Genomic DNA, 9,849 nt, shown 5'->3' with positions numbered 1-9,849 from the left:
GTATGTGGGAAATTTGAGGTGATTTTTGGAAATGTCACCAAAATTGCCAAATTTAGGAAAGTTTTGTGGCTAGGTGCATTGCAGTAGAAAGACATGCAAACCCACTTTGGATTCGGGGAATGTGTACTTTTTTTTTCTTCCTTTGCCCCCCAAAACTATGTAAACGTGTTGATTTTGCAGTATCTGGAATAACAGAAGTGATAGCTCAAATGGGGTGTCTATGTTTTGAGGCCCTTATATGCCACGTGCTTAGGTAAACCTATGAATAAAACTGTTGAGTGGACTCCTGGCAATCATTTTTAGGGTGTATTTATCATTGGTACCTAGGGTTGCCATCTGGCTGGTAAAACACCTGCCAAGGTCGGTATTATATAATTTACTGCCAATGTAGTTGCTGGTAAACTTGTAATACTCTTATCAAAAGGTACCTTGGCCCTCTGCTCCAAACTTAACTTTTCTTCACCTTCTGGCCATCATGTGATATAGCCCCGCCCCTTTTGTGCAAGGACCCCAGTGGCTCCACCCCTTTTGCGTCACAGTCCGTCCCTTTTGTGCCCGACCCACCACAAAAATTTCCTGAAAAGGTGTCAACTCTAGTGGCAACCCTATTGGTACCTAATGATGTGTGGGAGATGCTGTAGATTGGCAGCTTTGAGTTCGTTTTTGTTTTTTTTTTAAAAAAAAAATCACCAATTTTGTATAAAAAAATAATTTTAGGAAAGAATTGCAACTTGGTAGTTTGGAGTAGAAAGTTATATTTAGCCATTTTTTGATTCTCCAGATTCTCTGTTCTTTGTAATAATGTTAGTTTTGTAGGGTAAAGCTACAGTTAGTGGAGTGTTGGAAGGAGAAGTGTGTTGTTTGGGGAGCGCTGTGTTATTAAATTGCTAATGTTCTGCCTGGAGATGATAGAAGTGACAAATCTACATAAAACTATATATATATATATTTGGTATCGGCGCGTTCAGGAGACACAGACCGTTCCAAATCAGCGGTGATCTTGTCCATAAAATAAATGATGTTTCTGATCTATATGTGACTGTACTTTGTGAAACATGATTGTCTCATCTTATTACACACGTAGAAGTCTACATTCTCTTACACAAGTGGAACGACACCAAGCTTCGAGCAGATTTCTAAAGCTCACGTTGTCCTGAAAAAAAACCCAATATATTATTTCCTGGGTAAACTAAAAGACCCCCAAGAAAGGCCCTTAAAGTGAAAGAGTAGACTAGTCTGCACTAGCACAAATTGGCTGACAGGGAAAGGGTTAAAGACTAAACAGGAAACACGGAGTAACTCCGCCCCTTTTGCATCTCCTCACTAAATACTCAAAACGTTTTCCTAACGCACCCACTCGAACATACCGTCCGTAAAAAGCCGCCTCTTAGGGTGGACTAACTATTTCAGGAAATGTACAGCCTTTACAGGGGGTAGTAAGATGGCGACGCTTCCTGCACAGGCAACAGGAAGTGCACAGGGCAGTGAAGGCGTAGCAAGGTGATGCTACTTCCGGAGTATGTGGGCGGTGCGATTTCCTACTAAGTGTAGGGGTAGTAAGATGGCTGCCGGCAGCTGGTCAGAGCGGGTACTGGAGCTGGTGTTGCGAATGAACAGTCTGCAGAGGGGAGGTGAGTCTCTCGGGCTTTAGTAGAGACATATGTGTCTCCTTTCAACTTGTGCCTTACTCTGAGAGTTTTGTGTTTGTCATTGTGACAGTGAGTTTATATGTGAGTCAGTCTGTGAGTGTGAGTCTGAGTTTATGTGTGAATGTGAGTCTGAGTGAGTTTATGTGTGAGTGAGTCTGTGAGTGAGTTTATGTGAGTGTGAGTCTGTGAGTGAGTTTATGTGAGTGTGAGTCTGTCAGTGAGTTTATATGTGAGTGTGAGTCTGTGAGTGAGTCTGAATGAGTCAGTATGTGAGTGTGAGTCTGAGTTTATGTGTGAATGTGAGTCTGAGTGAGTTTATGTGTGAGTGAGTCTGTGAGTGAGTTTATGTGAGTGTGAGTCTGTGAGTGAGTTTATGTGAGTGTGAGTCTGTCAGTGAGTTTATATGTGAGTGTGAGTCTGTCAGTGAGTTTATATGTGAGTGTGAGTCTGTGAGTGAGTTTATGTGTGATTTAGTCTGTGAGTGAGTTTGTGTGAGTGTATGTGTGAGTTTGTGTGAGTCTGTGAGTGAGTTTGTGAGTGTGAGTCGGTCTGTTAGTGAGTATGAGTGAGTGTGTAAGGGTTTCCCTCGTTGGAGCTGTAGGATTTTGGGGTGCAGTGGGGAATATGGGGTGACATGTGACGCAGTTACTTGGCTGTGTTTCAGGCTTCGTGCCGTTCTGGGTGCAGGGGTCGCGCGTGGGCTGGGTGTTACAGGGCGTGGCGGAGCGACTGTCTCACTACACAGACGTATTCACTGTGGCCGAGGGCCCCTGCGCCAGACTGGAGCTGAGTGAGCGCTTACACTCCCCAGAGGAGAGGACTGCGGCTGTACAGGAGGTGATGGTGGATCTGCGGAGACTCGGGCTCTATCCGTGCCTTCAGGAGTGGAGGAATGAGGTGGGAATGGTATAGTGTTGTGCAGTTCAGCAAGAGCTGCCTGACAGTCATGTGACCAGTGCTCCCTTGTGACTGGCAGCCCATAATGTACCGTGTGTAATTGAGTTAGTGCTGGGGGTCATGTGATTTCCTGTTGCTGCCCCTCCCTGGCACTAAGTCTGTGACTCTTCCTCAGCTCTATGATGTCAAGAGGTGCTTTAGTGATGCCCCCCTGCTGAGCATGGAGCGTGCGGCCACACGTGAGTAGCCCAAGGAATGGCGGGTTCTGGTGCCGGGTCTGCTCCATCTTTACTCTCCCTTTGCCTCCAGCTCTGCTCGGGGTGCCACGTTATGGGGTGCACATTAATGGAGTTCTGAGGAGAGGGTCGGACACGTTCATGTGGATCGCTCGCCGGTCGATGAGCAAAGCCTCGTATCCGGGCCGACTGGACCACCTGGTGAGGGGGCAGCTGTGGGATGGGGGGCAGGGGCAATAGGGGCAGCTTGACTGAACTCTTTTGTGTGTGTAACAGGCAGCAGGGGGCATCTCCTCAGGGCATGGAGTTTGGGTGACGCTTCTCAAGGAGTGCATGGAGGAGGCTTGTATCCCAGAATCCCTCGCTGCCACTGCCAAACCCGCTGGAACCGTCAGGTATTGACCCACGTTTATTGATGGCCCCCCATTTCCCTGCACATTGTACTGACCCAATACTTTCCTACCCCTGTCTCTTCAGTTATGGCTACCAGCAGGAGGGTGGCGTCTACATAGAGTGCCAGTTTGTGTTCGATCTGGAGGTGCCCGAGTCTTTTCAACCTAAAGTGGGGGACGGGGAGGTGCAGGAGTTCTACCTCTGGCCAATGGAGCAAGTAAGGAGAGACACTGCTGCCCCCGAAATATCCAGCTCTCACTAATGCCCCGTGGCACTTATGTCTTTCTGCCCTACAAGCAGTATGGGGGGGAGGGTGAGAGGGCAGTGCCACTTACTAATGCCCAAGTCTCATGGCACTTATTCCCTTGAGTATGATGCTAATAAATCCCAATTGTGGCTTTCTTTGCCCAAGCTCCAGCGTAACTCTCCAGCGTAACCCTCCAGCATAACTGCGCCAACTCTCTTGTGACCCATAGGTGAGAGAAGCCATTGCCACTGACCACTTCAAACCCAACTGTGCCCTGGTGGTTCTGGATTTCCTCTTGCGCAATGGATACCTGGAACCAGACAAAGGTGTGTGTCTCTGCAGGGCAGGGGTTAGTGTCTGTATGAGGGGGGGGAGAGGTTAGCGTCTGTATGATGGGGGGAGGGGTTTGCGTCTGTATGGGGGGGCAGGGGTTAGCGTCTGTATGAAGGGGGAGGGGTTAGCGTCTGTATGAGGGGGGAGGGGTTAGCGTCTGTATGAGGGGGGGAGAGGTTAGTGTCTGTATGAAGTGGGGGTTAGCGTCTGTATGAGGGGAGTGGGGCAGGGGTTAGCGTCTGTATGGGGGGAGGGCAGCTGGAACTCTGTGTTGGATTTAGCTGCAACTCTTGTGTGTTGGTTCCTATAGAGAAATACTACTCGTCACTTGTAGAGAACCTGCACCGTCCAGTATGACTCCTGCCACTTGTACCTACACAAAAGACACAAGCTGTTGTTTCACCCCAGTCCTCACTGTAACCCACCCAGTGCAATAAAGTGCTCAGTTTGGCTTTTATTATCCCCCGTGACCCCCAGTTTCATTGTGAGCTTGTCTTGGTGCCTCCGGTATGTGGGTGTTCCATTTCTCTTGCTACTTGTTGGAGAATATTCCTATATGTGTCAGTGTATATCATCTCTATATATCTCTCTACAACCCCCCCCCCCATGTTATCTATTGAAGGATAAGTGCTGGACTCCAAGGGAAGTGGGGGGGGGGCTGAGTGTGACAGACACATTACCCTGTGAGTAAGTTGGGGTGTAGAATGGTGGAACTGGAGTGTCTGGATACCCTGCTTTGTAGTACACTGCAGACAACCCACACCAGTGATGTTGCCGATAGCAACCAATCAGATCTTTGCTTTCGTTTTTCAACATGTGACTGTTAATCTAACTGCTGATTGGTTGCTATGGGCAACACGTGTGGTTTGTCTCCAGTGTATTACAAAGCATGGTATCCAGACACCCCAGTTGCACGGTTCTGCACCCCACAAGCCCATAAGAGTGAGTCAGGGGACCCCATGAGTTGGTAGAGCCCCAACTGGTGAGAATGAACGTATGGTGCTTCTTTGCATTAACCCTTGGGTGGTGCTTATGTTTGCCCACTGTGATTAACCCTGACTTGCCTCCTCCAGACGTGTTAGTGTTTATTTCAGGGCACAGAAGAGACAGGAGGCGGCACTTACTAAACATGGCTACAAAGTTTATTGGTTGATACTCGAGTACAATGGACAATAAAATGTCATTCAAGCAGGGACAACATTATTATAAAACCTCCCCACCCCTCTCATGAGCTGCAGGATTAACCCTCGCCAGCACAGGGTCGGGGTGGAATTAACCAATATCACGAGGGGTCCCGCTCTCGTGTGTACAATCCGACCCCCAGGACAGCGGGGCCTTCTAAAGCCAAATAATCCCCCCCCCGCCTTTTAGAGGAAGGGGCCCTGCACTAGACAATGGCACTGTTGTAAGAAACCCCCTGTTGCTACAGACCTGGCACTGATGTGATTTGCTGGACTCGGGGCCTGGCGCTGCCCATGAGAACAGGAAAGGGATTGGTTATTGGTGCGTCTCCTCAGTCCGCAGCTCCCCTAGCCCACAGCGGAGAGAGAGGGCACAGGGAAGGGGGAGAATGAGGGCATGGGGCTTCTCTCCTCACAGTAACTGGCAGGTGCTCCTCTTGCGCCCACGTTTGGCCTGCAGAGCCGCCCGAGTCGCCATCTCAAACACTTCTCTTACGCCATCCTTGGTCTTGGCAGAGCACTCCAAGTAGCCAAAGGCGCTGATTCGATTGGCCATGTCCCTTCCCTCCTCTGCTCTTACTGGCTCCTGTTAGGGACCAATCAGGGAAAGATTTGAGTATGAAGCAACAGGGACCAGTTGCACCCCACTCATGCCTCTAAGTCCCCCCACGTCTCAGGGAGTGCCACTGACCTGCTTCATTTTGGCCAACTCCCGGCGCGTGTGCTCGTCATTCCGCAGATCCTTCTTGTTTCCCACCAGGATTATTGGCACATTGGGGCAGAAATGTTTCACTTCTGGGGTCCATTTCTCAGGGATATTTTCTGTGGGAGGTAAGAGCCATGCAAAGGTTAACTGCCTCAACATTCATAACAGGGGGCAAAAAGCTGAAATATTAACAGGGATGGAAACCCACATATAAGCACCTAAGCAATGCCATTATAGTGCCCTGCACCCAGCTGACAGTGACCAGCATGTCGGAGCGGACTCCTGCTATATTGTTTGAATGGTACAGGCAGTCACAACCAGCAGTGTAGAAAGGGACAGACACAGCTTTCAACAGCAACGACAGTTAAACGTTATTGGGCATTTTCTCTCAGTGTTTGGGTGAAGTTCTCCTTTGCATTGTTATCCGCCCTGTTACTGGGGGCCCTACACCCACACTGGTGCATGAATGGCGGGAGCCGTAGCTGCCCAGCAGCTTCTTCAGATAATCATGCACACACATGAAGTGCTCTGTTTTTTGGGGGGTACTGGCCCTTTAACACCACTTTCGCAGCAGGTACACAAAGCTTTATCTGGATCTGTAGGCCAGAGCCATATTTGTTATTTCGGGATTCCAGATCTAAGGAATACCTCCCAACTGTCACGTTTTTAGAGGGACAGTCCCTCTTTTGACAGCTCAACCCACAGTCCCTCATTTGGGTCTGTTTTTCTCTGCACTGAACAGCCAGAAAAAGAAACAAAGTTTCTAACTTAATTGGCTATTGGCAGAGAGCCCAGAACAGCTGCAGATAAGATACATTTGTAACAATTTTGAGACAAGTAATTGTAACAACATTAGCAAAACTGTAATAACTGGAAAAAAAAAACATAGAAATATGTTCAAACTTTCTTAACCTTCCATATTTTGTAAAATGAGCATGGTAATTAGGGGGTGGCCACTAAAATGGGCATGGCCAAAAAAAAATCACCACGCTAGGCACGGCAACTTTTTATCCTTTTTATTTCCAAAATGTTGGGAGGTATGTCTAAAGCGGAACCCAAAGAAATGGATATCTGGCAGCTGCCATTGCCTGGGCTCACTAGAACATTGGCTCTGCCCTAAACCTCCACCAGGGGCAGCCCACTATGGAACAGTCACCCTCTGAGACCCCTCCTTGGGAAAACCCCTCATCTCTTCCCCCAAAATCTCTTTAACCCCCCTCTTTAATATTTTTCCTGATCCACTAACTTTATTCACCCCACTCCTTTTCTTTATTCCTTTTCTACAGCAGCTGCGGGTGGCACAGAGTTTCTACCCCTGTAGTCCAAATGTAAGTCATAGAACTCATAGGGGCAGATACGGATTACTGGGGCAATTGAAGTGCATGTTACACACCAAATGCACGGGCAGTGGCTGATTTTGAGGAGGACTGGGGATTAAAGGGAGGAGAATCACCCTGCTACAGTTACCCAGGGTACAAATAAACACTCACCCCAAATCTCCCCCTAAATGACCTTCAGGCTGGGCCCCCCTAGCTCATAACAAGGTTACAGATATATAGAAACATTGGGGTGTCACCCTGCTATAGTTCCAGGGGTACCCACGGCACAAATAAACACTCACCCCAAATCTCCCCCTAACTGACCTTCAAACTGGGCCCCCTTAGCTCATAACAAGGTTACAGATATATAGAAACATTGGAGTGTCACCCTGCTATATTAGTTCCAGGGGTACCCAGGGTACAAATAAGCACTCATCCCAAATCTCCCCCTAACTGACCTTCAGACTGGGCCCCCTTAGCTCATAACAAGGTTACAGATATATAGAAACATTGGGGTGTCACCCTGCTATAGTTCCAGGGGTACCCAGGGTACAAATAAGCACTCACCCCAAATCTCCCCCTAACTGACCTTCAGACTGGGCCCCCTTAGCTCATAACAAGGTTACAGATATATAGAAACATTGGGGTGTCACCCTGCTATAGTTCCAGGGGTACCCAGGGTACAAATAAGCACTCACCCCAAATCTCCCCCTAACTGACCTTCAGACTGGGCCCCCTTAGCTCATAACAAGGTTACAGATATATAGAAACATTGGGGTGTCACCCTGCTATAGTTCCAGGGGTACTCAGGGTACAAATAAGCACTCACCCCAAATGGCCTTCAACCATGAGGTTTCAGTGAATGGTGGGGTGTCAGTGCATCACATGGCTGGCAGGAGACTTTGGGAGTCACTGGTTTCCAGGATGGCGGGGGGGCCTGACAGGGGCCCCTATAACACAAGGGCTTCCTCCAGTTCATGACAAGAGAAAAGCTCTTTGCTGTGGGTCCCTGGGGGCCCGAGCTGATGGTGCCTAAAGGTGCAGTACAGTTTGGGCTACACAGGGGGCAGCGGTACTCACCCAAACTGTCGGGGCTGTCGATGGAGAAACACATGAGGATGACGTCTGTGTCAGGGTAGGAGAGGGGTCTCAGTCGGTCGTAATCCTCTTGCCCAGCCGTGTCCCACAGAGCCAGTTCTACCTGTTGGCGCCAATAGGAAAGTTAATGGTGCAGAGACTGAGCTGGTGCCACCTGATGGGCCCCTCATTGGCTGTGGGTCAGTTTCCTTGCCCTCTTTAGTAACGGCTCCTGTGCCCATTGGCTACAGTGGAAATGGCCCATCAGTCAGCAGTGTGCGCACGTACCTGCTTGGAGTCCACCTCGATGTCGGCCACGTAGTTCTCAAAGACGGTGGGAACATAGACCTCTGGGAACTGGTCTTTGCTAAAGACGATGAGGAGACAAGTCTTGCCACACGCCCCGTCGCCCACAATCACCAGCTTCTTCCTTATGGCTGCCATGCCTGGGGGCAAAGGGACCGCGTGAGACTGCATTGTGGTGGGATACGGGAAGGGATGGATGCGGGACATGGGAAGGGAGGGATTGGGGTGATACGGGAAGGGAGGGATAAAGGAATTTAGGAAGGGGGGGATTGGGGTGATACGGGAAGGGAGGGATGCGGGGAATGAAGGGATAGGGGAATTTAGGAAGGGAGGGATGCGGGGAATGGAGGGATACAGGAACTGCGGGATATGGGAAGGGAGGGATAAGGGAACTAAGGAAGGGAGGGATGCGGGGAATGGAGGGATACAGGAACTGCGGGATATGGGAAGGGAGGGATGCGGGGAAGGGAGGGATAAGGGAATTTAGGAAGGGCGGAATGCAGGGATGGGTGGCTTCTGGAGCAGGTGCTTCCCCCCATGACCCAATGTGGGCGGGACTATAGAAGGTCCTATGACATAACACGCCCCTCCCCTCGTGAAGTTACTGCTACCCGGACCCACAGAGGAAGAAGGTTCAGGGCAGCCCTACACACGTCACTTGGTGACGTCACTCAGCGGCAAATGCGCTCTGACTACAAGCCCGCTGTAGCCAACACCCCAAAAATGACTCCCGTGTCCCCAAGCAAAGCCGAGAGCCCCACTCACCTTCCTACTCGCAGCTCCCTCCGCTTTCCAACTGCGACGCACCAACGTCCCGCCCTCTCCACAACCACTCGCGCCAATAAGAACAGCAAACCGAGAGAGAACGGCACCAGCAGTGTCCAATCAGCTGTCAGGGCGTGGTTGCGCGACAAGAGCAGGAAAAGGGCGGGGCATTTCAGAGTGATACCAGGAAGTGGCTAGGCGCACCAATCACGTTGCAAGCAGTATGTTTGGCTTTGTCACCAACATGCGACGAGCGTTCATCGCCGTCCAGCCATCTTTAATACTGGCAAAGAATTTAAAGTCAGTCCTACAATGAGCGGAACTGAACTCTTACAAGAGGCCGTATCGTATCCAATCGTAAGGGCTTCCGGTGTTCCTGGTTGTAGCAGCTCGAGTAGACATTCTTCCCTCTTATCATTCAATAAGGGCTGGATCTCCTGTGGGAGGAGCCTGACACTTGCCATTACTTTGTACCCCTCCCCCAATCTCCTCACTCCTAATTCTCAGTCACTTTATAGTTTTGTGTCAATGTCTCAAGTGTGGTCTCTGCACTGCTGCTTGTGGTTCCTGAACTAATGGCTCAGAAGCCCAGTGAGATCTTATTCAGTGGATATTGGGCACATTCCTGGGCAGACTAAAGGCTGGGGCCTCCCAGTGATCACGTGCCCATCTGGCTTGTTGCTATTGGTTATTTCTCATCAGTGCAGGACGTATGGGGTTAAGTTGTCCTCTCTGGAGGC

At 49.9% G+C, this 9,849-nt stretch overlaps 2 protein-coding genes across 2 annotated transcripts; one reads left to right on the top strand and one right to left on the bottom strand.

Annotated features, from left to right (window-relative positions):
* The first annotated feature begins 1,479 nt into the window (after positions 1–1,479).
* Positions 1,480–4,215, top strand: LOC733379 (nudix hydrolase 20, chloroplastic). Its single transcript, XM_018232180.2, has 8 exons — positions 1,480–1,631; positions 2,314–2,546; positions 2,722–2,785; positions 2,856–2,983; positions 3,059–3,177; positions 3,260–3,392; positions 3,652–3,748; positions 4,066–4,215. The coding sequence occupies exons 1-8, from the start codon at positions 1,520–1,522 to the stop codon at positions 4,110–4,112; spliced, it is 933 nt and encodes a 310-aa protein (XP_018087669.1). The 5' UTR covers positions 1,480–1,519; the 3' UTR covers positions 4,113–4,215.
* A 660-nt stretch (positions 4,216–4,875) lies between these two features.
* On the bottom strand, positions 4,876–9,131 carry rhoa.2.S (ras homolog gene family, member A, gene 2 S homeolog). The gene is made up of 5 exons (NM_001086972.1): positions 9,110–9,131; positions 8,327–8,484; positions 8,042–8,162; positions 5,628–5,758; positions 4,876–5,522 (listed from the first exon to the last, which is right to left on the bottom strand). The coding sequence occupies exons 2-5, from the start codon at positions 8,480–8,482 to the stop codon at positions 5,349–5,351; spliced, it is 582 nt and encodes a 193-aa protein (NP_001080441.1). The 5' UTR covers positions 8,483–8,484; positions 9,110–9,131; the 3' UTR covers positions 4,876–5,348.
* Positions 9,132–9,849: the final 718 nt, after the last annotated feature.

Source organism: Xenopus laevis, chromosome 8S (assembly GCF_017654675.1).
Source record: "Xenopus laevis strain J_2021 chromosome 8S, Xenopus_laevis_v10.1, whole genome shotgun sequence".
In the NCBI taxonomy this organism is placed as follows: domain Eukaryota; kingdom Metazoa; phylum Chordata; class Amphibia; order Anura; family Pipidae; genus Xenopus; species Xenopus laevis.
This window is presented reverse-complemented; position numbering and strand designations above follow the sequence as displayed.